The following is a 27760-nucleotide window of genomic DNA, read 5'->3' as shown; positions in this document are numbered from 1 at the left end:
CTAATCTGCATTAAGAGGAAGTTTGGTATAATGAAAAGTGATAACTTCTAAGGAATTTAATTTATCCAATGCTTTGCATGAAAAAATTAATTTACTTTCCTTGAAATGTAATGCTCCATTGGAGTTACCTTCCCACAAGTAATGGAAAGTGGTTCCCTTGATAATTGGTGAGAATAGATGGAAAGTAAAAAGAAATTGTTAGGACAAAATTAATTATTCTTTTATTTTTGTTTAGAGTATTTACTAACTTATTCAATGTAAAAAAACCATAGTTGCTGCTTGTTTTATCGTATTTTGGCCTATAGAACTTCAATTCATTATTCCAAAGAAAGTTTAGAGTATTAATTAATTTATTCAATGTAAAAAAATTATGTATATCAAATATTGTAAAATAATTTTCCCAACAATAACATTCGCATCAATCACATCCTCACCGAATCATTAGGATATTATTATGGGATATTATATTTTAGCAATATGATTCTTACGTAATTACTATTGTATAGATATATATACCTTTGAGGTCTATCAATAAAATTCAAGAGATTACCCTATTCTTGTCATGATATCAAAGCAAGGTTTTTGACACTATTTTGTTTTCTCTTTCATCATTCTAAATGGCTGGCGGCGAGACTTCTCCTCTGCCACCACCACCACCTAAAATTGAACCTAACTTTCCATTTTTCTTGTGTCCTCAAGATTGACCTGGTGACTTTATTTCTCCTATTCGATTAAAGCTCGACAATTTTGATGATTGGGATTATCTATTCATGTCACTCTACCTTCTTAGCGCAAATTTGGATTTCTTAACAGTATCATTACAGATCTTGTTCCATCTTGGTCGAAGGATTATTGGATTACCATCCATTATATGCTTGTGTCTTGGATTCTCAAAACTAATGATCCGGAGGTAAGATTGATGCTTTCCAATTATGATAATGTGCAGACTTTGTGGGATGATTTACATTAACATTTTTCCGTTGTCAACGGTCAAAGTATTCAACAATTAAAAGCAGATATTAATCGTTGTGAGCAAATCAAGACTATGAGTGTTGTAGTTTATTTTAGTAAATTAAAGGTTTTGTGGGATGAATTAGATAATTATGAACCTTTGATTTGTTGTAAGTGTGGTCAATGTTTATGTAACTTAGGGAAGACGCATGAACAACAATCGTGAGCATGATCGATTTCATTAATTTCTTCTTCATCTCTATTCTGATTATTATGCCCAGATTAGGTCTACAATGCTTTTCCAAGATCCTTTTCCTTCCTTGAATTGGGCATTCCAGCAAATTACTTGAAAGGAACGCGTACGCGACATTACACAAGCCAAGGAAGAGAAGCCTAAAATTTTAGGCTTTACGATGCGCACGAAGGGTCGTAACAAAGGACAAATGGATCATATAAATAAGTCAACCTTGCTGTGCACTCGTTGCTATTGCAAGGGGCATGAGGTGGCCACTTGCTTTGACTTACATGTTCACCCTGGTGGCTTGAGAAATATGAGAAGTCGGAGATGAAAAATGATGGCCGCGATGACAAGATATGTGTCGTATCTTCCACACAACAAGTTTCTCGTGGAAAAGGCAGTGTGTGAGCCAACATTATTGCCTTGGATAGCAACCATGGAGAAACACCAGCATATAACACAGTAGGCCAGCACAAGTTTTAGGGGGCGACTCTTCCTGGTTTTACCATTGTGTAATGACAATATCTTCTGGCGGTGTTCAGTAGTAAACAATAAACTTTCACTCGGTTGAATGGTAAGTCTAATAATAATTGGATTATTGATACGGGGTGTTCAAATCATGTTACGGGTGATCTTATGTGTTTGACGAATCTGAGAGATGTTATAGCATGTTTCGTAGGACTCCCTATTGGCCAAACAATAATGGCTACCAAATAAGGAATGGTTAAATTGACAAACAAAATTCACTTAAAACAAGTTCTTTACGTTCCTAAATTAAACTGCAATTTAATTTTGGTTTCCCAGTTGAATGATGATATGGATAGTTTTGTCTAATTTTCTACTAACATATGTGTTAGTCAAGACCTTCATTCTAGGGAATTGATTGAAGCGGGTAAGAGACAGGATGGACTTTACTATTTTCAACAAGTTTTAGTGGTCAAAGCAGTTTCGGTTGAAGCTTCATCCTCTTTGGAACTTTGACATAGAAGATTGGATCACCCTTCTGAGAAAGTAGTAAAGTTACTTCTTTATTTTAGCAACTCTAGAGATCATCTGAATAAAGCATGTGAAATTTGTTATCATGCTAAGAAGACTAGATATAGCTTACCAATTAGTGAACAGAAAGCCACTCGTATTTTTGAGTTAGTTCATTTTGATTTATGGGTTTTTTATGACACTTATTCATCTTGTGGATCTCATTATTTTTTTACATTGGTTGATGATTTCTCTCGTGTTGTTTGGGTATATCTATTAGTTAATAAAAATGAGGTTTGAAAGTTTTCATGTCATTTATTGCTATGGTACTGATTGCTAATTTTCTCGACAAATAAAGTGTATTAGAAGTGATAATGAGACGAAATTTAATTGTCTCCAGGATTATTTTCTTTCAAATGACATTATTTTTCAAACATCTTGTTTGGTACTCCTCAACAAATGGGAGGGTGGAGAGGAAACATCAACATATTTTAAATGTAGCTCGTGCTTTGCGTTTTCAGGGAAATCTGCCTATATCTTTTTGAGGGGGTGTGTGTTGGATGCTTCTCATCTCATTAATCGAACTCCTTCATAATAAAACACCATATGAAATTTTGTTTGGTAGCCCTTCTTTGTTTGATGCTATTCGTGTATTTGGTTGCTTATGTTTTGCTTATAATAAATGTTTTAAGGGTGATAAGTTTGCTAGTCAAAGTTGAAAGTGTATTTTTATTGGGTACCTTTTTGGAAACAAAAAAGGTTGGTATTTATATGATCTGGATGCTAAGAAGTTATTTGTATCCTGCGATGTGAAATTTTTTTGCGGATATTTTTCCGTATTTAGATGAGAATACTGCAACCATTGAGCCTGACAATGTTGCCCTGTCATATAGGAGTGCAGACGCAATTTTTGATACATATTTCAGTGAGTTATAGGTGTTGCAACTTGTGACAGTTCCTCCGCTTGCTATTCTGTAGCCTGTGAGTCTGTTACTTGTGAGTTCTCTGACACTTATGGTATCTTCTTCTTCCTCCAATGACACGATGATACAGGGGGTTTTGGGTAATGATGCACCTGAAAAGGGAAGAGAGCATAGAGAGAAATTTTCTTTTGTGAAGCTTCAGGATTTTGTCACTCATACCGTCATAAAGAAAAGTCCATCTATCGTCTCACCTACTTCAGAGCCTCACTCAGGTACTCCATTTCTTATAGCGCATTATGTTAATTTTTACAAATTTACTGTAAAAAATCAAAATTTCCTTGCATCAATTACTGCATAGGTCAAGCCATAGTCTTTTAAAGAGGCTATGAAGGATGCAGGATAACGTGATGCTATGAAAAAGGAGATTTGTGCTCTAGAGGATAATGTCACTTGGTTTATGGAAACACTTCCTCTTGGAAAGAAAGTATTGGGTAGTAAGTGGTTGTACAAGATTAAATATAACTTCGATGGAAGTATTGAGACACTTAAAGCTTGTCTTTTTTTTTTTTTTTTGGTAATCACCATGTAAAAGATATTGACTATAATGAAACTTTCGCACCTGTGGCAAAAACGGTGATTGTTCGTACTTGCTTAGCTATTGCAAGTTCGAAAAATTAGGAGTTGCATCAGATGGATGTCCATCATGGCTTCCTGCATAATGATCTTGATGAAAAGGTTTACATGAAGCTTCCTCCAGGTTTTTCTCCTGATAAGCCTAGAATGGTTTTCGTTTGTGCAAGTCTTTGTATAGGTTGAAACAGACTCCTCGGTGTTGATTTGCGAAGCTTGTTACTGCACTGAAAGGGTATGGATTTCTTCAATCATATTTTGATTATTCTCTCTTTACATACATTAAGGGATCTATACACATTAATGTGCTAGTTTATGTTGATGATTTACTTATTTCTGGGAACTATTTCACTGCTTTGAAAACTTTTAATGTGCATCTCAGTTCTTGTTTTCATATGAAGGATCTTGGCGCTTTTAAATATTTTTTGGGGATAGAGGTAGCTCATAGCTCTTTGGGGTTATTTCTTTGTCAAAAGAAATATGCACTTGATATTATTTTGGATGCGGGTCTTTTGGGAGCAAATCCCGCAGGATCGCCAATAGAGCAACATCATAAATTAGCGCATGCTCTAGGGACGGCTTTGTTTGATCCTGAGTTGTACAGATGGTTAATGGGTTGTTTTATTTATTTGGCAGTGACCAGACCTAATTTGACATCTCGGTTCATGTCTTATCCCTGTTTATGCATGAGTCAAGGCAGAGCATTGGGATGCGGCTCTGCATGTTGTCTAGTACTTGAAATCAAATTGCTAAAAGATAATATCCTATAATATCTCATTAGGAATCAAATTGCTAAAGTTGGTGGATATCTTCCAAAATCCAGACAGTAGAGTTACATTTACTAGTATACTACGAGTGTTAAATACAAGTATGTGTTGTTTATGCTTAAATTTTTCAATATTTACTAGGGGATGACAACAACTGGGTATTGTTGATATAGGCAAGCAATTCTAATAGGCAATGGAGGATGATTAGTTAGAGACACTAACCTTGGCATTCGAAAAGCCTTTCTTCCACAAGTAATTGATGGATTTCATGTTCATTTATATGTGATTTCAAGCTTCCTTTTTTTAATGGTTTCATTTTCAGGGCACCAGTAAATATTCACCTTTTCTACAGCCTACTGCTCAACAAGTGATAATGGAAACTATATCTGCAAGTCTGATTACTGTGTTTGTAATTGGAGCTTACGCGAATCTCGCACTTTTTCTAATGAATAATCCGAAAAAAAATGTTGAGGATATGCATGTGATGGGTGGTGGATTGAGGTCCAACAATCCCAACGATTGTGGTTATCTTGGTAATCTATTCACTGATTACAATATTTATGACGAGTTCAATATCTTTGGTGATCCTTTCACTGCTTATCAGGTAACTCAAGAAACGATTCGTTAATAACATCGACACTCCAATATCCTTGTTGATTGATCATGTATAGACTTGTATATTGCAGGTGCTTCATTCTGGTATTCCAATCACCATTGTTCCTTTAGATGCAACTAACACCATCCCCTTGACTAAAGAGTTTCTCAAAGCATTTGAGGAGAGCCAGGGAACTTACGAGGTGGAATATTGCTTCCGATCCTTGAATACGAAACTATCTTCGAGTTCTGTTGAATCTAACATGGTACTAACAAAATTCTTCTTGGTAATGCATATGTAACAACTAGCATTGTATTTTTCTACTGTTAATAATTTCAACTATTGTTTTGTACCTTCAGCTTAGCTACTTCATGTGGGACTCTTTAACAGTTGGTGTAGCGGTCTCAATCATGCATAATTTTGACTCGAATAATGGAGAGAATGAATTTGCAAAAATGGAATACATGAACATAATTGTCAATTACTTCGAATAAGCCTTATGGAGTATCCGGTGGTTCCAATCCATTCTTCGATAACCTTGAAGTTCCAAAGTTTAAACTGAAAAAACATGGAGTGCATAGTTTTCATGTTCAGACAGGACTTCGAGATCCATTTTGCTTCATAAAGAATTGAAAAGGGAAATGCAAGGTTAGAGTTAGACCACTATGGATTTCGAGCTCGTATTCTGTTTAACCATCTAATTGTGACTTCATTGCATTATAACCATTTAGGATGACTACACAATGGAGGTAACCAGCCTGGATGCGGTTCGCATTCTTGTTGCAACCAAGACAACCTAATCCGAACATCAACAACAAACTTAATCGAAAAATTTTCATAAGCTTTTTGGATGTAAGTTCTTATTATATGAACTTCAGTTTATCTGATATTCATTGTGCATATGTATACTGAACAAATGTCATACGCACTGACCAAATGCAGGTGCTAAACAGACCCGAACATACTGGGAGGTTAAATCTTTCGACAAAATTTCCTTATTAGAGAGTTCTTTACAAGCCATTTTTCGAGAAAAAGAAGCTCGAAAAACCTGTTGTGTTCGATGTGGATACGAGTGTTGGAGATTTTTGTCCCTATTTTATCTCCTCAAAGTGCCTGTGGAAGTTCTCAACCTTGAGGTAAATGGTTTCACTTCTAAATAACACCAGAAAACGCATGCCCGAGCACTCGAAACAATGGTTGCAATGGCCTAATACGCTGCTCAAACGTTAATCTAAACGAGATGCTTTGATTTGATGTCCATATTTCTCTTTATCCAGGCAATTTTAGTAACTCCAACTAACTGGGCTAATGCTGCAACCATAAATATAAGCCTAATTTAGTAATGCTTCTTAAAAGCACTTTTGGAAAAATAAAATACTTTTCATATAAAAGCATTCTTAAACAACTCACTTCTTAAAACTGCTTCTCCCAAATAAAAAAAATTAGCCCAAAAGTACTTTTTTCAGAAGCTGCAAATTTTAACTTTTCCCTAAAAAGCACTTTTGAGAAGCATTTCTAAACTAGGCCTAATCTAAGATTTACTGCACATGATGGGTTGGGATGACATTCCGGTTGGTCTTGGAGAAGTATTTGCAATGAACCAGTCTGACAATGTATTCCCTCCTGTTGGTGACTGCAAGTATGCTAAGGCTATCCCACATGGAAGTGAGAGATTTCTCGATTCGGATACTCTTTATGGACTAGCTCAGCACTTACCACAAAGTCGTCGAAGGTATTCTTCTAACATCCTTTCCTGTCTGAAGTGCTTAGAACTGAAATATATGGACTATCACTGAAGATATACAGCTGATAACTCAATCAAATCACTAAGACAACCTCTGGCACTGGAAATTTGGACTTCAAAATTGAAAAGTATGGATCCTGGATAAAAAATTAACATATTGACTAATGAACCTCTGACTACTTTAGCCAAGACTATAACTAAAACAAAAACAGCTTCACTAGTTCAGGTATATGGGATTTCATGCAGTTACCCTTTTCACACATGTATCTATGCATGTATGTCTATATGTATTCATGCATGTATGTATGTAATGATGGATGGATTTATGCATGTATGTCATGGGATTTATGTTTGCAATCTATCTGCAGAATGTGTATATTGTTGGACACATCAGCCGAAGTCGTCATGATAAAGGAAATGTGTTTCAGTATTCCTTCAAACAAGTACGCCGAATTCAATGTTTTTCCATCCGTTTTCCGCATAGTCAGTCTTCGAATCAGGATTAACATCACACTCATTTCACTCAAAAATCAGCGTAAGGTCAGTCTGTTTCCAGAGATCTTAGAGAGGCTGAACCTGGCAAGTATTACTCCTGAAGTTCAGTTCGTCAAGCGTCAATTGTTTAAGCTTTACGCTTTGGAGCAAATTCATCATTGATATCGCCATATGGTAACGTTTTCTAATCTTATGAATAAAATGAACATTCTCGAATGAAGATTGAATCTCTTTTTCATTTGCAGGAAACATTCACGGGTGAAATCATTGGTGCAATATTCATGGGTGGAGATCATCACAATCTGAAACCTACCATTGGAGAAATGCCAATCAAAGTGATTGCTGAAGGTGTTGAATCCATGGATGGACAGATTTGGATCAACGACAAGCAAGGGAAATCAGCAAAAATATTGAAAAATGTCGACACTACGGCTTATTACAATCTATTTGCAGATCAATTGGGTAATCAAAACCGGTCCGCTGTATTAGGAAGCTATGATGAACAGAGAACAATGTGGAATAGACCAAATCAAACGGCTTTATGGTTAAATCTGATATATTGGCAGCCGATAAAGAGACAGTCCCAACAGATTTATAGTTTGACATTTTGTGAAAGACATCTTCAAATGGATTCATATTCAGACAGCATGAACTGTAGCAACATTTGTCTGCCACTTAAATAATCAAATCAAAACCCCACAATTCTCTTGTTGCCAGTTTATATCTTTGAACCACTAATGCCAACATGCTATTGTCCTCCAGGACTAACAACAGTTCTTTTGTTTCTTTTTTCTATAATTGACTAATAACAGTTAAAAATAGAAGAAACGACAGTTAAATGTGGAACATGGCAAGAAAAGACGAGCTTTGCTGATGTCTACTGGGATTCTTTCCACAAAGGGGAAACTTCAGTAGGAAATGGCATCAAGGGGTAAAAACTGCAGACAACTAAAACAATGATGATGGCCATAACCCTACTTTGGGGGATTATGTGCCAGCAATTCAGCATTTAGCAATATCGAACCCCGCCCCCCCTCCGGAGTGTCTCATGCACTTTTAACATCATTCTATCGATATTCCTACACTACATGCTTTGATATTGTCGATAAACACGAGAGCAACGAATAGCGTTACAAATCTAGAAGCAATTCCAGTGTTCACAAACTGGAACACTAGTTAACATTCATGGAAGAAACAGTATTAATTGAAGAGGAAATTTATCAACAGAAAGGTTCCTTTTAGAAGTTATGGGGAGTGAAACTAGTATGAAGAGAACATCAAACAACCACAAACTCACTGGTAAGATTAAATAAAAAAGAGAAACCTTAAACACCATATGTTCCTATTGTATAAACCACCCCCAAAATCATGCTTTTCCCCCCTTCATGTTTATGGTCTTCAAAAACCCAGTTCAATCATGGGAATCGACCCACCAGCCGCCACGATTTGCTGCTCTAACTGCGGTAACCGGGAAAAGAAAAGAATAAGAAAAACCGGTTTTATAACTTAAGTACAACTATGTCCTTTAAGCAAAAAACTAGTGCACTAACCCTGAGCATAGTTTCAAGCTTGTTCTTCACAAGGTAATACTCTTGTTTCACTTGTTGAAGACATCTCAGTGTCCTGCAATTTTTTCAAGAACATCGAATCGAAATCTATAATATATCATAAAACGAAAGATTAGAGTGAAGTAAAGAGACTCACGCATCGATGTTCTGCTCCTCGCAGAAGCTACGAAAAGCAATGCAAGCATTTTTAACTCTCTGTGCACCAATGCTGTCGACACACACACACAAAGAACCATTGATTGTTTAATCAAACAACTTGAACATTCCAAGATTTTGTTCATTTTTCATGTTTTGTAGCCTTGTTTTTCTAGAATGGTTAGATCTAACAAGTTTAATCAACTTTTGTAATGAAACTGTGGGATCATATTGTTTTAAGGCTTTGTACCTGGAACTGCTACCCTTCAATTGATGAACATGAGCATCAACTTTTTTGAAATCTACATTTGGCTGATCTCTGTATAAGAAAAAAGACATGTTTAATGAAGAAAAAAAAACATCCATGGCAGAAAACAAAAAGGAAAAGGTGAGTTTCTTACAAAGCCATGGTGAGATCATTAAGAAGTTTCTCTGAATCATCTAAGAAAAGAGACACAACTTCAACAACAAAATCTGGGTTGCTCTCATCTTGAAGCTGTTGAAGCTGCAAAAACTGAGCATCCAAGAAACCCTTCTCCCAACAAAAAAAAAAAAAAGAGTACAAAAGTAAGGAAAAACCAAACATACCAAAACAAGAAGAAGAAAACAAGGACAAAAGAAAAATGAGATTTTTGTTAACAGATTTGTACATTTAAAGTTGATTTTTTTTAATGGGATTTTACCTCCATAAACAAGGATTTTGTGTAGTCCACCAATCTTCTCTGCATCTGACCCACTTCCATTTTCTTTAGCCTTTGTTCTCACTGCACATACAAGGAACTTTTCCCACTAATCAAAGCTAATGACCCAACAAAAGGTCAAAACCTCAAAGCTTGTGGCTTAAATTTAGATCTTTAGGGATGAAATGAAATGCAATAATAGCACAAAAATAAAGAACAAAAAAGGCCCAAGAAAAGGGTATAAATGCTTTTTTGCAAACCTTTGAAAAGGATTTGATGTGAATTTAATGTTATTCCCTTTGGCTCTATTTTCTTATGAGCTATTTGGCTACTGTTTTCAGTTTTCTATTACAAAATCATACCCCCTCTCTCTCTCTCTCTCTCTCTCTCTCTCCCCCTTCTAAATTATTAAAACACGAATGCAAATTTCATGGTTAATTTCCTTTTTTATGTTGCCAACACATGGGTTGACGTATAAATGACTTCTGAGCTCACAATATCGACTCTCTCTTTTTTTTTTTATCTCTTTATTAAAATAAGTAAAATATTATAGGAATAATTTTATTTATCATACCAAATATAAGTTTTATATTTCAATTATAAATTATTTATTCATAAAAAGGAAAGAAGAAAAGATTTTTTATTTTATAAAATTACTCTAAATGACTGCGTTTTAATTTAAATTAGCATAGAAATTATTGTTTGTTTTTTATATTTCTTTATCAGAAAATGTAAAGAAATTATTTATATATTTGAAAAGAAAAATAAAAATTCAACATAGCATGCTCATATCTTAATTTTAAATGTTCATAAAACTAATTAAATTTTTGTAGGATTTTATATATTAGTTCAAATTATTGCCATAAAGAACTGTATTATTTATCATAATAAAATATCATAATGACCCCATTGACAGTTATGTCATCCATAATTAATTTGACTTTTCTAAACTATTTTTCCGAGATGTAGATTTTGAGCGTCTCTATAAAGATTATCTTTATCAAAAGTGTCCCTATAAAGATTTAATTTATGATATAAAATATATATAAAAACTCAATTTTGAAAAAAATTATAAATTAGTCGTTGAACTGGTTAAAATTACAAGTTGATTATTGGTAGTTAAGTTGGTAATGAATGTCAAATGTGAGACTGATAAATTTATAATTTAGTCATTCAATTATAAGTAAATTTATAATTTGATCACTCAATTTCAAAAGATTACAAGTTTATCTCTGAATAATTAGTAACTTTACAAATTTACACATTAATCACACGATCTTTGCACCATTACACAATCCAAACAATATCAACAATAGACCCTAGCAAAGCGACTATCAACCCTTTGCCTTTCATCCTATTGATGCAGATGTGCTGGCCAACATTTTCTTTGAATTAAATTTAAGCAAAAGTGTGCATCAAGATTATTGGATGGTGACTAATTTTAAGATATTGAAAGAATCTTGTGAGGGCACATCAAGATTTACTACAGCTAATCTTAGTTCTATACCAACTTGTCTTTTCATCAATAAACAAGGGACAGCTGGACCCTCCTTTTTCTTCAACCCACAACCAACCATGATCGTATTAATTAATTAGTTTACCGGTTCTCATTCTAAAATGAAGATTAATTAAAAAATGAGATATTTGTTGATAATATTTTATTAATTTTCTCAACAATTATTTTGTTGTAGAGAATATTATATATAATATCATGGAAGATTATGGTGGATATTCCATTACTTGCACTTTGGCCTTAAAATCACAATAACATCTCCTCCATCCCATTGTTTATAGAAGATACGATAATATTTAGTCGATTTAATAATTCTGAATACAACAAAACAAAAAATATATAATATGACATAAACAGGGAGATTTCAAACCTATAAAAATAATATTTTTGTTTTTGGATAATTTCATTATAAGTTCTGATCATATCTACTATCTATAGTCCATCCTAACTCATAAATATGAGGACAGCGCACTCAAACTCGATGTCCTCCTGTATTGACATAATATCCATATTTTTAAAATTATAATTTAATGTTATTGTAAGTACAAAATTTCTAATCTCCCCTTGAACATGAATATACAAGTGTTGATATTTATTTAAAACACTAGTCTGAGATGATGGTGTGGTAATTAAAATATTTTTAAAATAAAAATATGAATAGATCTTAAATAAAATAATTTAATACGAAACAAAATTATGACTATTGGATTCAGATTTCCAAATAAAAATCAAAATCGCAATAAAATATCTCAAAACTTTTGTGGGTTATCTAAATTTTATTTACATTAAAGTTAGAAAATGTTGACAATCAACATAATATTCCGTAATTTTTAATGTGAAATTTTTGATACATTAAATGTATGTTTGTATTGATAACAAATATAAATTACCATAAGTGTAAGCAAAATTTGAATTGAGCAATGTAAACACTCGCTTGACATGGTTTTAAACCGTGTGACCGTTATTCCCTACTTTTAATATTGTATAAAAAATAATTTGTGTATTAAAAGTTGTTGGGGATAAACTCGGTTAAGTAAAAAACAAGTAAAATAACGAAGAAATTGAAAAGATCAAACACAAATTTTATGGGGGAAAACCCCTCCAAAGAGAATAAAAAACCACGGACAAAAATAATTTCACTAAAATGGCAAAAACAAAGAGTACAAAAAATGGAGATAAAACTAAACCCCGAAACCCGAAATAAGAACCCTTAAAACGTAAATACAAAATTCTTTGAAAGATTGTAAAAGCTAATAACTAAATGTGTAATGAGTTATTTTTCTAGGGTGTAAAAGGGCCTATTTATATCACCAACCATATTACAATAATGACATATAATCATTCTCTTCTTATGCTCCTCATGGCCCCTCATTTTTCTTCTATATAGATTTTTTACTTTGACCTCGAGCAATTCAAATGTAGTGGGCATTGATTCTATCACTTCTTGCTTTCACCTTTGAACTCTCAACACTTTGAAGCATCTAGGTCTAATATGACTAGGAACTCCATAATAATGACAAATAACTTGATGATAGAGATCACCTTCTATTCAACTTGAACCAAAACAAGCTTCTTGGAGCATTCACATTGATTGACAATATTTTTTGCTTTAACAAAAATTGTTGGACTTTTCATCATAGATTCCCCCTTCTTCTCAACATTGTCAATACCACTTTTTCTTGGTTCTCTTCTTCCAACAATAAAGATCTCGTCTATTTCTTGCTTCTTGATCCTATCTTTTTCAAGGTATACTAGGCTACTGCAAGCTTTTCTAAAGTTTCACTGAATTCAACTTCTTTTTCTACTAGAAGGGAGTTTTTTTCTTCAATGTCTTTCAATAGCATTTGATTTTCTTGTTTAAGAATAAAACTCTCATCAGTAACATTAGCATTAATTTTACATACAAGATACCATTTTTCAAGAATGGTTTTGTATGTATCCATAAAGTCTTATGTTGATTGGGAATCATTGTCACTGCTTGCGACACTGGAGGCAACACTTTCAGTTTTAACAATAAGAGCAACATGCTCCTAATCCTCTTCATTGATCATTACACTTATATTTTTGTTTTTGGGAAAGCTTTTGGTTGTATCACACTTATTGTTTCTTTTAGACATCTCCTTAACAACTTTGTTGAAGTTGAGTAAGCAAAGCAATCTACTTTTGTTGTTCTTTAATAGCAATGTTATCAGCAGTTACCACTGGTGCTGTAATTTGTGAAGCTATACTCTTCTCATATTTTAATGTGTTCTTCATTGGCACATCAAGATTCATTTAAAATATTTGCAAGATGCAATGAGCTCATCAAATTTCATTATATCAATATCCTTAGTCTTTTTAATTGTAGTCACTGTGATTGAAAAATGTTCAAGCAAAGATCTAAGGACTTTCCTCACTAGTTTCGAGTTTGAATATTCATCACCAAGTGCGAAAGCCTAATTTGATAAATCATACAATTTGGCATAAAATTCACCAAGAGACTCACTTTCATGCATTCTGAGTGTCTTAAATTCGGTGGCCAACATCTATGGCTTCGATTGCTTTTACAGTGTTAGCTCTTTCATGGGATCTTTCAAGAATGGTCCAACCCTCAAGAGAAAAAATAAACTTGGAGTTGCGCTTGAATTCTTGAAGATCTACACTATTGAAGATAACGTATAATGCCTTTGAGTTAAAATTGGATGTTTTGTCTTCATTTGTAGTCCAAGTGGTTTTTAGTTTGATGGTTCAAACTCCATCTATTTCTTTCATAGATGGCTCCCAACCTAATAAAATAGTCTTCTAGAATTTCTCATCAATAGACTTTATAAAGGTTCTCATGCGTTCCTTCCAATAGGAATAATCCAATCCATTAAACATATGGGGACATGAAATTGAAAAACCATCCACTACAAGGAATTATTGACACTAAGAAACACCACTAGCTACATTAAGAGGGAGGCTTTGATACCAATTATTGAAACCTATAGTTGATATTTGCAAAATTGTTTGAGCAATGCCAATTTCTTCAAGCACTGCTGAAAAACAAAGATGAACACAAAGCAATTCTTTACGAAATTCAATTTTCCTACGTTTGTAGAGCTTTGCCCAGAGAAGCCCATAGATTTAATCCACTCTCTTAACACCTCGTAAAACAAGGAATTACAAGTTCTAACAATTACTGATGTGAACCTGGTCGCATCATGTTTCGATACATCTCGACGACATCAGGATTGGCCTAAACTTGAAGGGCCCAAGTGCAAGATGAAACATCTCTTAGGCCTAATTGATTATTGGCCAATGTTTTTAAGGACTTTTTTTATTACAATATAGTTTTATTTAAATTAATAAGTTTGCATATTTTTAATTTTAGACTTGCATTTTGTGTGTTCTGCATTTAATAAAGTTATGCATTATGTAACTTCCATGCTAGTTAAGTATGCATCATAAATAATGACATGCATTATGTAACTCCCATGTTAGTTTAAGTCTGCATCATTAAATTAAGTCTTGCATTAAGTAACTCATTTGTTCATTTAGTTTGCATTTCAAACCATGCATTTAAGCATCTTAGTTTAATAAATGAGTTCTTGGACATTTATTCAACTCATCTTAGTTTAATTAATAAGTGTTTTGTTGAACTTTATTTAATAAGTGTTGCTCTTAATTAATCTAGTTACTAGGATTATTTATTGATGCATGAGTTAAGTTCATTTAATTATGCTTTTTAATTAACTAGTTCTTTGGAATAATTGATGCATATGTTTTAGTTCATTTACTTAAGTTAAGTATTAATGTGTGTTATGTTTAATAAGTGTTTACATGTGTTTAATAAGCTCATTTTAATGTGTTTATTGCAGGAGTCTTTTCAGGTCATAACCGTTACAATTCAAAGCTGTTACAACTTAATTGAAGTGACCTTTCAAGTGCTATTTGAATACAAAAGAATGAGCTGTTACAAAGGAGGTTTATACATCATTTAAGGAGGTTTTAAGGAGCATTATATCATCTATTTAATTTTGGCAGCAACCTTTTCAACTACCAGCCCGTTTTTGCTATTTCAAAGGTTAATTCAAGCATTCAGATACCATTAAGGAGCTGGTTAATAAGTTGGTGTCTATTCGGCTGGCCAAGAGCTAACTCAAGAGTCATTTTTCAAGCAATTAAAGTCATTCATTCAGTTGAATTGAAGTGAATTCAAGAATGGAGTTATTTGGCTCAAGAATGTGAAAAGACTTGAGTTTTATTTCAGTTTTTAAATGGCACATTAAGTTGAATTTCTGTGACCATTCGGCTAGCCTATTTTAGCACTATAAATAGATGAAATCAGCCTTTATAAAGGGACTTTTGCTAAACTTTTTGCCAATTTGTTTAATGAAAATTTGTTTCTGTGAGGTTAACTTCCTCTCCAATTTCGTACGAGTCTCGAGTGACTTATCTAGCGAGCTAGTGGCATCATCCTGAACTTGTTTCTGAACTTATCACCAACCCTGGTGTGGCGTTCATCCATCTAAATATACCTCCGGTTCCTACTTTGCTTAGTAACGGGTCGAGGTCCATCAACCTATTCCCCACTGTCACCTTAAACCATATAAGATTTGGGGCGATACTCGCTATAGTATCGAATCTTTCTTAATGTTTAAGTTCTATTATTCATCTCCATCACTTACTTTTTCTATCCTACTTCTTTGTTAAATCGAGGCCATCCAAAGTTATTCCATCTAAAATCCATCTATCTTTTAGCCACCTTGAACTTATTCCAACATACAATTCCATACTTAACCAAAATTCATCTATTTTCGAAACCGAACGTAACTTCCTCGTCGACGATTGGGCAACTCAAATACGACTCGACTCAACACCGAGGCGGATCATATCAATTACCAAATTGACAACATCACTTTTGCACCTAAGATCTAAATCACTTTGCTTTAAGTTTTCACCCTGAAAAATTGGTTTCTAAACCAAGTGATTCATTTGGTTACTTATAAAATGCACTCTAAAAACAAGTTCTAAATAATAGAATAAGTGCTAAAATTCTCCATATACTTTTACATACACAAGCCTTTCAATATAGAAGAATTTAAGGCTTGTTAAGACAAAGATCAATTACAATCAATCTTAACATCAAAGTAGAAAGATAATTAGCACAAAGAATATCTTCAATAAATCCATGATAAGTCTTCAAATCTTTAGGATATATTACCAAGTTTATGATCCAATCCAATCTCCTTAAAATAGAGAAGTTGATTTGTTTGAACTATTCCAATCTAATCTTCAAGATATGTTATTATAATCGGTTTGGATATCATAGATGAGCTTGCACATGTCTAAAGTATTAAAAGAGATCACTATCCAAAGACTTTGTTAACAAAAATTTCCAACTCCAAATATGACAAGTTACGAAGTTTAATGCTAGACAACAGTGGGCACTGCTCGTGGTACTATTCATAATTGCCTCAACAAAGATTATTCAAATGATACTCATCCTAAGCAACCCAAATTCCACTCGAGAAACTCAAAGGTTCCACCCACTCGAGAATATCTTATAAATTTAAATTATTTATTAACATGGTATATAACATAAATAATGTTATGTCAACATGAAGTACACGTAGGCTGCCGCCACATGAATTGTCACGCTAGCATCATTAAAAATTAATGTATTAGTTAACATTTTCTTTGACTTTTTTTGAAAGGTTGAGGGCTAAATTTAGATAATAAAAAAAAGGAATAAGGTCTAAATTGACAAAAAAAAAATATAAATATTGAGGGATAAATATATCATTATGTCTAATTAAAATAAAACTGTGAAAAGGACCAATACTGAAACTATGAAGCATTCAAGCACATTGATCCATCATTGTCCTTAAGAGATTCAAAATCTTCAACCCTCTTCGATTCTTGGGATGTCGCTTCAACAGCATCGTCAATGATTGTCTTTAACTCACGTGGTAGTTCTATTTTTTAAAATGAATTATTTTCCTAGAAAATGATTATATTTTTTTTATTAAAGATATGGTATCAAATATTGAAATTGCCTAAACAGCCTTTACAATGATATTTGCTGATTTTTGAAGACAATATATAAGTATTTTTAAAATGAATTCAAAAACGTATTATTTAATTTTTTATCTCTTCTTTTCATATAAAAACCCTAATCGTTCAACCTTTTCAAATTTATCTTTGCTTTGCCGATGGCGGTGCCAGGCTTCAAGCTAATTGCTCATTGCAATTTCTTCAACATTATTTTTGTAGTTTTACTTTTTTTTAATTTTAGTCCACATTATCATGGTTTTATCCACAATTTTGTGGTTTTATTTTATCTACAATTTTATGGTTTTATTTTGTCCACATTTTTCGTGATTTTTGTTTTTTTTCATTATGTTTTCTTTGAAAGTAGATGTGGTTTTAGTTTTTATTTTTTTAGTCATGTTTTGGCATATATGTGAGATTTATTAATATAAGGGTGTTGCCAGATCTATTAGGAACCATTCTTGAAGGGCTTTATCATGATAGATCATAGTGATGGTGATAGATCCGAGATGATGAGGAGGATAGGCCATATGAGACTTGGCCTTTTGTGGATTACTGATGCAACGGGTCTCTTGGGGCTTTTGGTAGTTTTTCTTAGTTGATTGGTATTTATCATCAGGTAGATTTGATGATGGCGAGACTAGAATGCAAATTTCAACGATTTGATCAAGATGATGCATCTCTTGTTTGTTTTTGAATTATCCCAGTATTGCGGTTATTGCTCGTTTGTCCTTCTCTTCTTTTTTCTTTTTTCTTTTTTTCAAATTATTCTGTAGACATGATATTTGTGCATTAATTTATAACAATTTATTTATTGTTTGTACTATATGTCATGTCTTTGTATTATTATTTAATTTTATTAATAATAGTATTTAAAAATTAATTTATAGTTTTTTTCTCAATATTATTGATTTAAGTCAAATGAAAGATATGAAGTCTTAGCTTTTTTAGGTATTAGTTTAATGATAAGATTGATATTTTGATATTTTAGATATGAGTTTTATTATATGTAAATTATGTGTATTTAAGTCGCACATATATAGATTATGTTTAAATTTATTATGATATAGGTCTGAATATATTTTTGATTATAATTATTTAAATATATTAATTGTATGTAATATTTTTATATAAAAAAAGTGTTGCAATTCTAAAATAAATAAATGAAGAAATAAAATTTAAATATACAAAAATAGTATAAATTGGAGTTGAAAGCAAACTAGCATTGACATTGAAGATAAGAGAATCTGCTGGGGCATCCAATTAAAAGGAGTTGAAGTATGATAGAAACCGTTGAAAGTTGAGCATCTACCTTTACCTTTTTTTTTTTAGTAATTTATTTAGGCTCGTATTGGGTTTATTTCGGATTCGATTTTTTTAAGTTTGAATTACTTTGAATTTGAGTTTGGATCAATTCAGGCATCCTCTGATGAATTCAAATAATTTTGAATTTTATAAGTTATAAATATTTTAATTTTAAATGTAATAATTCATTTGATTTTTATACGATGATAATGAAGATTCAAATTTTTCTTATAAAAGCATAAATTATATATATTTAATAAAGTTATTTTATATAAAATAATTGAAATATTTATTGTATGCAAAATTTATTATTTTTGATATTATATGAATTAATGAAAATATCTTTTATTGTTCATTATTATATTATATTCACAATTGAATAATTTTTAACTTTCTTATTAAATTTATAAACCTAATACTCATATTCTAAAATATTTATCTCAAAACCCAAACATATTACACAAAACCCAAACCCAAATAATATACTCATTGTCGAAACCATTTTTTTAAAAACAAAAATTTAGTTGTTGACTTTAAAAAACAAAAATAGGAGTCGCCACTAATCCTTGATTGAGGTGTGATCAGCTCATCTTAAAAATGATTTTGGTCTACGAAATTTGAGAAAACAGGTTCGGGAGTCAGTTACGCACGAGGAAGGAAGGGTTAGCACCCTCGTAACGCTAAAAATCGGTACCGAATTGATTGTTTAACGTCCTTGTGTCGAAAATTTGAAAAGATTTTAAAAGAAAACTTTTTAACTCGAATGAATTAAAATAAAAAAAAATCTTATTTTAAAGAAATAAAACATCACACCCAATGAGTTAGGGCTCAACATTTTTAATCTTCAAAATTATGTTTGTCTTTTTATTTTTAAAACTCATGCATTTAAATTTCAAAGGATATTCGTTTATTTGGGTTAAAAGAGAAAAATCGAAACCCAATAAGTTAGGGCACAATCACTCGAATTTCCCAAATACGGAATATTGCCTTTATTATTTTCAGAAAAATCCTCATCTCGAGAAAACAATTCGTCATATCCAATGCGTTAGGACACAACGTATTGAATTCCCGATAATGAGCTTTTTATGTTTTTTTTTATTAAAGAGCATTCCCGATTATTTAGATTCAACGAAGAAAATTGGAACCCAATACGTTAGGGCTCAATCCTCTCGAAGATCCCAAATATCGAATATTGCCTTATTTTGAAAGCCTTTGAACAAAAATAGTTTTAATGCTTTGATGAAACCAAATATATTTTCTTTTTCTTTTTTTTAAATGATAAAATGTTAATATACAACATAAAACAAATACTTTAATATGAATTATATATGTATATGTATTTACAAAATATGTATATATATATATGTATGATATATAGATAAATTTGAAAATATGTATATGCATATATTTAAATATGTATATATAAGCATACATATATATAAAAAATGAATGAAATATATAAAAAAACTTATAATAATTTCTAAAAAATGTACACATATATATTATAGAAAATACATGTATATGCATGGATTATAAAATATGGAATATATATGTATTATAAAATGTAAATGTATATATATACATGTATATAAAAGTTATGAAAATAAAATAATAAAATATATATAAAATATGTACATGTATTTACAAAAGTTTAAAATATATACATATATATTATAAAGAAAATATGCATATATATATTAAAAACTATGCGTGTGTATATGTATAGGAATTGGAATAAAAACGTAACAATAATAATAATAATGCAATATAACGGTATTAATAATATTAAAATAAAAAAAACCTAAAATGACAAATTAAGGATTAAAATGAAAATAAACGGAATTTAAAGGCTGAATTCAAAAATAGAAAACGCGAAAAGGGACCAAATCAAAACGCGAGCAACAGGAGGAGGACCCAAAGAGAAATTTACCGAAACCACCCAAAACGCTGCGCAACATTGGACTAAAATAAAACAGATTCGATATTTCATGGAAAAATTTGAAAACAAAAAAAAATGGTTTTGAAATGATGGGATAAAATGGAAGGATTGAAAACACAAATAACCCATCAATGCTTAAAAGTTAAAACCCATTTCAAACTCTAATTAAAACCCTATTCCATTTGCGGTAACAGTAGCCTCAAGAACTGCTCCATCCTCTCCTCTGTTCTTCAAGCCGAACTCCCCCCTTTCAACTTCGATTTAGACGAAGAGAAGCAAAGATGTCGACGGCGTGCCTCTTTTGGTAATGATTTCTCCTCTTTCTTTTATTTTTGTTTGGTGCACAAAGAAAAAAAACAAGCAAAGAAATCAATGAGCAAGAAGAAAATAGACCCAGAAAATCACCTTCAATCCCACTGCTATTTTTATTTTCTCCCTTTGTATTTCGTTTACACTAATTTCTTTCTCTCTTTTTGATTCAATATGCGTAACCCCTCCTCTCAATTTCTTGTTTTCTCTTTCTCCCTCAAAAGCCTCCATCAGTCTTTATAACCGAATCTTAGAGAAGAATAAAAAATAAAAAATAAAATTTATTTAATTTTTACTATATTTTTGTGTTATCTTTACTATTCGTGGTCTGTTGCAGAATGTAGAAGACGTGCGCGGAGTGTGCGACATTTGCGGAGGCGTGCGAGGGAAGGAAAACGTGTGGAGTGCTGCGACGTTAGGGCGAGGTTGCTGCGGCACTAGGTTTGCTGCTAGGGTTTATGTGTTTTAGGCTATTTGGGTTTGGGCTTTACATTTTATTTGGTATTATTAGTATTTATGCGGGCCCGGGCAAAAATTGGGCCTTACAGCTGCCCTTTCTTACTCGTTGTCGTATAACGAGAACAGAGAAAAGACTTAAAAAAATGTCAATTTTGCTCGGTTTTACTGGACTTTGGGGCTCTTCTTCTTCAAGTAGCTTCATCCCATCCTACTGCATCTTCAGAGGTATAGGAATTGATGCTTCGATCCACTCCACTGCAACTTCAGGGAGATAGGATTTGCAGCTTGTAGCTTCTCAAAAGAACAAAATTTGCTATCTTTAGTCTGCTCCACTGCAACTTCAGGGAGATAAGGCTTGTAGCTTCAACTTATTCTGCTGCAACTTTAAAGATAAGTCTGATGCGATCTATTCTACTGCAATTTCAGAGAGATAAGATCTGAAGTTTTAATCCGCTCCACTGCAACTTCAGGGAGATAGGATTGATTTTTTTCTGTCTGCTCCACTGCAACTTTAGGGAGATAAGACTGGATGCGATCTGCTCTCTGCAACTTCAGAGAGATAAGATCTATGATTTTAATCTGCTCCACTACAACTTCAGGGAGATAGGATTGGATGTGATCTGCAATCTGTTTAATTGCAATGTTGGGGAAACAAGATTCGCAGTCGTGACTTCAATCTGTTCCCCTACACAGCCAGGGAAGTAAGATTCATCGTTGCGGCTTTAATCTGTTCCACTGTAATGCCAAAGAGATAGGATTCGCTGTCCACAGCTTTAATCCGCTCTACTTCAGCTAATCCAAGTCTTAACACCAGGGAGATAAGATTTGTCGTCGTGGCTTCAATCTGCTCCGCTGTAACGTTAGGAAACTAAGATTCACCGTTGGGCTTCAATCTTTTTAATTGCAATATCAGGGAAACAAGATTGGCTGTCGTAGCTTCAATCTATTCCACTGCACCACTAAGGAAGTAAGATTCGCCGTTGTGGTTTCAATCTATTCCACTGTAAGATTCGCCATTGTGGTTTCAATCTATTCCACTGTAATGCCAAAGAGATAGGATTCACTGCCCACAGCTTTAATCCGCTCCACTTCAGTTAATCCAAGTCTTAACACCAGGGAGATAAGATTCGCTGCCCTCAACTTTAATCTGCTCCGCTGCAATGCCAGGGAAGTAAGATTCGTCGTTGTAGCTTCAATCGATTCCATTGCAACGTCAAGACGATAAGACTGGTGTCTTCAATCTGCTTCGCTGTTAGTATAGGAAGACAAGATCTGCTATATTCAGTCTGCTTCGCTGCAAACCCAGGGAGGCAAGGCTAATGTCTTTGATCTGCTTTGCTGCCAATACAAGAAGGCAAGATCTGCTATTTTCAACCTACTCTGTTCTCTGGGAACGTGACCTGTATAATCCATTTTATGAACCTAATTATGCCTAGTGATTAGGATGACATGATCAAAATGAGTCAAACGCTCCTAACTAGACATGTATGAATGGCATTTGAATGAATGCAGAATGTCATTTTTCGAGAATGATCCTTCTTATCACTTAGGCAGTCATTACTCAAAGTTTATTAAAGCCGTATCATTGACGCACTACAACGTCCTCTTGCTCGGTTATCATCTCTGAAAAATACTTAATCAAATTGCCCCCCACTGTGAACTTCAAAGTTCAATCTACTGGGATGCAATATTTGCACCATCTTTCTCCCATTGTAACCCAAGGGTAAAAAAAAAATCTAGTCTTTTCTCAATCCTCTCCTATCGCAATTCAAGGATACAGAATGAGAAACTCTTTGGTCATTTACACTATTCCCAGGGTGTTATACCAAATGCGTATGCACAAATGAATGATTCTCTTCTCCAAGGAAACCCCTTTCTATTACTTGGTGATTATTGCTTGTTTGTTCGTTTATGCCCCGTCATCAACCTGACATCTTGTCATTTTGTTCAATCAATGTTTTGACAACAAAATCTGAAGGGATAGTCTCAATTTAGACTTTTCCTTCCTAGATATTTCAACCTTTAAACTTGGTGCGTTCTAAACAATAGTCATGTTTTAAGTTCCTGTATTATTTAGAAACTTCTAGAGTAATATGCAAAACTTCCATTGTGAAAGTTTTATCAGTCCATTAATCATTATTCTAATGCAATATGCTTGCAAAAAGATCATAACGATGGATAAATAGAATTGATTTGAGAGAATATCTTGAAATGAATAAATTATCAAGGATATTAAGAATAAAAGAAGAATTGATTGGGAACACGTATCTTGAAAAAGAATGAAGTATTCCAAGAACAACAAATTCAAAATAAATAGTATGAAGACTAGGTGCCCCAGATATCACAGCTTGAACTTCTTTGTACAAACTTTCTAAAGACCATTCTGAGTTTTGACATGTGTTTAGGAGATCTACAGTACTCTGTCGATGCCTCAAGATGTCGCGTACCCTTTCTTGCTGATTCATGTATAGCAAGATCACTGCATGCTCCATTCTAATCAATATTTGAGCTGCTCTGATCACCTCATGCCCCATTTTGATCAATATTTGAGCCGCCCTTTTCGGGTTTTCAACTCAAATCCACCTTTAGTCACAAAGCGACCTTTGCGGGTTTTCGCCCTGGCCTCTCCTTTTTCTTTTCTTTTCTTTTTCTTTTCCTTTTTCATCATTTTCATTTTTTAGATTTTGATTTTTTAGATTTTGATTTTGATTTTTTTTTATTTTTTCTTTGATTGAATCTGAACTCATAGGATTAGGCAAGTCCTGGTTATCCCTTTCGATCAGAATCAATGTTTTTTCAGATAAAGTCTTCCACATAAGATCTTCCACTTTCATTTTGTACGCAAAAGATCTTCTTTGGTATAAAGTTTCTCTTATAGAGCCTTCTGGGACAAAAATATTTAGATCTTTCTCTTCAATTAGGATAAAATCCAACAAAAATGTGGAGAGATGGCAACTCCACTTCAATGGGCAAATCTATGACAAGTCAAAGAGAAATGCATTGCCCCAGTAAAGAATTTTCACTGTATCACTCATAATGTTAATCTTGAGCATACTGCGAATTTCTGACATCGTGCTGTTGTTCAGATTATAATGTCAGTGCTTAACCCGGGCATATCCTGGTATGACCATGCGAAGACATCTTTGAACTCTTGAAGTAACTCAACAAGGTCTTGTTTCGTTTCTCCGGTTATGCATGTTCCTCTAAGGTCACAATATACATTGTCTCCTCATAAGGTAAAAATTTCTTCCAGCTCAACCATCCTTAACAAGTCCGGAGATAGGCTACAATCTATGTCATCTTCAAAGTCGTGAAATCCCTCTAACACATGTCTCGCTTAAAAGGAGATTCAGAGTCTGTAGCAGTGTCACTTATGTCATTGATATCTGAGGACCTATAGTAGGCACCAAAGAATATACAAAAGAATGTATGAATTGTACAATATGATTATGAAAAAATGATGTGGAAGAGAATCTAAAAAAGTGAAAGAATAATTATTCAAAAAGAATGAAAGAATATTGGCTCAAAAAATGATCGCAAGGATGTATTAAAATAATGACATTCAGACATGAGCCTATTTCACAAAGGAATTCTTATAGCCTCTAGGCTAAAAACAATAAGTGTGTTCTGAACATTACTCTAAGTAAGCTCTAGATACTTCAGAGATTTCTTCTACAATCTGATTATTTAGAACACTCATAAATTTATAAAGGTAAATACCTAATAAGGTCCCTTTTCAATCGTGTCTTCATGTACAGCATTGATGTGAATGCTTCCCGACACTTCTTCATATATCGCATTCACTCAATGATCAATTTGATTGAGTAACAGATTTTCTGCACTGGATGAATCATCAAATTTGACAATGCCCATATTGATGAGCCTTTCGACCAATTTCTTGAAAGTAGTGCAGTTTTCTATAGAATGTCCTACAATTCCTGTATGGTATTCACATTGGGTGTTTGCATCATACCATTTTGGGAATGAAGTTGCACAGGTTCTGAGTAGAATGGAGATACCACATGTGCATTAAACAACTTATTGTACAACTCCCCATATGTCGTTGGGATGAGTTTGAACTGGAGCTTCTCAGTCTTTGTGCCAAGATTTTACCTTGATAGAGCTTACTGATTAGCCACCACCTTTTTTGGCTGACCTACAGTAACTGATCTTGAGTAACCTGTGTTATTCACCTCATTTTCTTTTCTCCCTGAGGCTGACTTCTTGCTACTCTCTCCTTCATCTATTATTCCACTTCTGATGGCATTTTCAATCATTTCGCCATTCATGATTATATCTGAGAAACTTTTTGTGGCACTTCCCAACATGTGCGTAATGAACGGGGCTTTTAGTGTGTTAATAAAGAGCACCATCATTTCTTTCTCTAAGAGCGGTGGCTGAACTTGGACAGCAACTTCCCTCCATTTCTGAGCGTATTGCCTGAAACTTTCATTTGACCTTTTTTTTTTCATGTTTTGTAGAGTAATTCTATCAGAAACCATATCTGTTACATGACTGTATTGCTTCATAAAAGTCTGTGCCAAATCTCTCCAGGAACTAATCCTATTACAGCTCAATTGATTGTACCACTTAGATGCTACCCCTATGAGGCTATCTTGAAAGCAATGTATCAATAGTTGGTCATTATTGACATATCCAGTCATTCGCCTACAAAACATGGTGATGTGGGCTTCAGGGCAACTGGTCTCATTATACTTCTCGAACTCTGGCATCTTAAACTTGTAAGGGAGCACCAAATCTGGAACCAAACTCAAATCCTTAGCATCAATCCTACCATATCTCTCAGTACTTTCCATCGCTCTGAACTTCTCTTCAATCCATTTCCACCTTTCCTCTAATTACCTTGGTAATTCCTCTTTTGTTTTTTCTTTTTCGACTGCCTTATCAAAAACAGGATTAGCAGGATTATTCTCGGGGATAGAGCCTGATCCGATTTGGAAATTTATTGACCTCGAAGCCTCGGCCTGAAACTGCTGAGGCCTGATGGTAACAAAAGATTTGCGAGGGTATACTTCAGCCTGAGCCTGCACATGTGGAGGAGTAAAGCCTGGAGGATAAAGAGGTCCATCATCGCCTCCCTCCTCAACATTAGCCATAGTGCCCCTTCTTTTATCTTTTCCCTTAGTCAACAGTCGCGTTAACTGAGTCATCATATTCCCTTGGGATTCTATCATTTTGTCCAACATATTCTATTAAATCTTCTCGAGCTGCTTTTGTATTTGTTGCTGAAGTTGATCCTGCATTTCTTTTTTGAACTGTTCGAGCCTTTCTAATCTTTGGTCCATGTTTTTTATTTTGCTCGTATACCGCAACGGTGTTTGGTTGGCTGGTTGGTTCCCAGGTTAACTGAGATAATTTTAATCAATTAGGATCTTTTGGTAGTCTTTGATGTATATGATGTAATGTAATGCAAATGCATGAGATAAATGCAAAAAGAGACGTTGATTCTTATTCAATCTCGCTTAGAAAACTTTACTAGAATACAAATTTCTTTACATAAAGTGAAAATATATATAGCCTCGCCCTTATACTTCAAGAAACATCGATCTCTTTCTTCATTCGTATGTTTAAGATAAATCTCGAAAATTTCTAATGGATGCCACTGTTAGCTCCTTTTTGCTTGATCTGTGTCGCAACTCCTTGTTCACTCATACTCATTAGCTCCTTTTAGAAAGGTTGGGACGTTTGATGACTCTTGAATAATCTTCATCAACTTGAATCTTTAGGCAATGAAACCAGGACGTGTACTCCTTTGTTAGACTATTTTCCTTTTCACATCACGTTTTCTTGGGCTATATTCGGGCAATTGTATTGTCTTTCACTTTTATCAAGAAATCTGTTTTTCATGACAAGCTCTCTATTTAGCAATCGAACGTGAATCAACACCTCTTTTCTATAATGAAATGCCATGCAGTCAAAACAAAACACAATAAGTTAGTATCAGGAATAAACATTAAATCCAATACAATCAAGAAATAATAAAACTCCTCGTCAGGTATCTACTAAGGTTCAGAGTAATTCTACCTAAGGTGAATTCCTAAGGTTCAGTATATGAGGTTTGGCCTCTAGAGCAAGGGTACCTGAACCAGCAGATTCCTCAATCCCCACCCATTATAGGCTCATATGGACCAAGTTCGGTTCAGGGGAATACATTTCCCTGTGGCTGCACGGAGATGAAAATCTCACGAAGACATAGGTACGGATGTATCCCAAAAGTGATCCACTATCCTGCACGGAGGTGAAAACCTCACGAAGGAGTAGCTTTTCACTCCCACTTAAAGGGGTAAAAATTGACCATGAAATGCAAAATGCAAATAGACTAACGGACTTAGACCAATTAAGCAAGCGATGAAAACCAATGAATGCAAAGGGGAAATCATGATGTAAAACAAAATTTGATTTTTTATCAAAAGACAAAACCTAATCAATTTACGGCTCGACTCTCTAACCGCCCCCAGTGGAGTCGCCAAGCTGTCGAAACTATTTTTTTGAAAACAA

The 27760-nt window shown here is 33.6% G+C and overlaps 1 protein-coding gene and 1 pseudogene across 1 annotated transcript; one reads left to right on the top strand and one right to left on the bottom strand.

Moving 5' to 3' along the window:
- Positions 1-3178: 3178 nt before the first annotated feature.
- LOC105775515 (nucleoside hydrolase 4-like) lies at positions 3179-8001 on the top strand (annotated as a pseudogene).
- Positions 8002-8457: 456 nt separating this feature from the next.
- LOC105776739 (histidine-containing phosphotransfer protein 1) lies at positions 8458-10073 on the bottom strand. Its single transcript, XM_012599609.2, has 7 exons — positions 9962-10073; positions 9705-9785; positions 9423-9553; positions 9272-9340; positions 9023-9094; positions 8869-8941; positions 8458-8776 (listed from the first exon to the last, which is right to left on the bottom strand). The coding sequence occupies exons 2-7, from the start codon at positions 9762-9764 to the stop codon at positions 8717-8719; spliced, it is 465 nt and encodes a 154-aa protein (XP_012455063.2). The 5' UTR covers positions 9765-9785; positions 9962-10073; the 3' UTR covers positions 8458-8716.
- Positions 10074-27760: the final 17687 nt, after the last annotated feature.

The sequence above is a fragment of the Gossypium raimondii genome, chromosome 10 (genome assembly GCF_025698545.1).
Source record: "Gossypium raimondii isolate GPD5lz chromosome 10, ASM2569854v1, whole genome shotgun sequence".
In the NCBI taxonomy this organism is placed as follows: domain Eukaryota; kingdom Viridiplantae; phylum Streptophyta; class Magnoliopsida; order Malvales; family Malvaceae; genus Gossypium; species Gossypium raimondii.
This window is presented reverse-complemented; position numbering and strand designations above follow the sequence as displayed.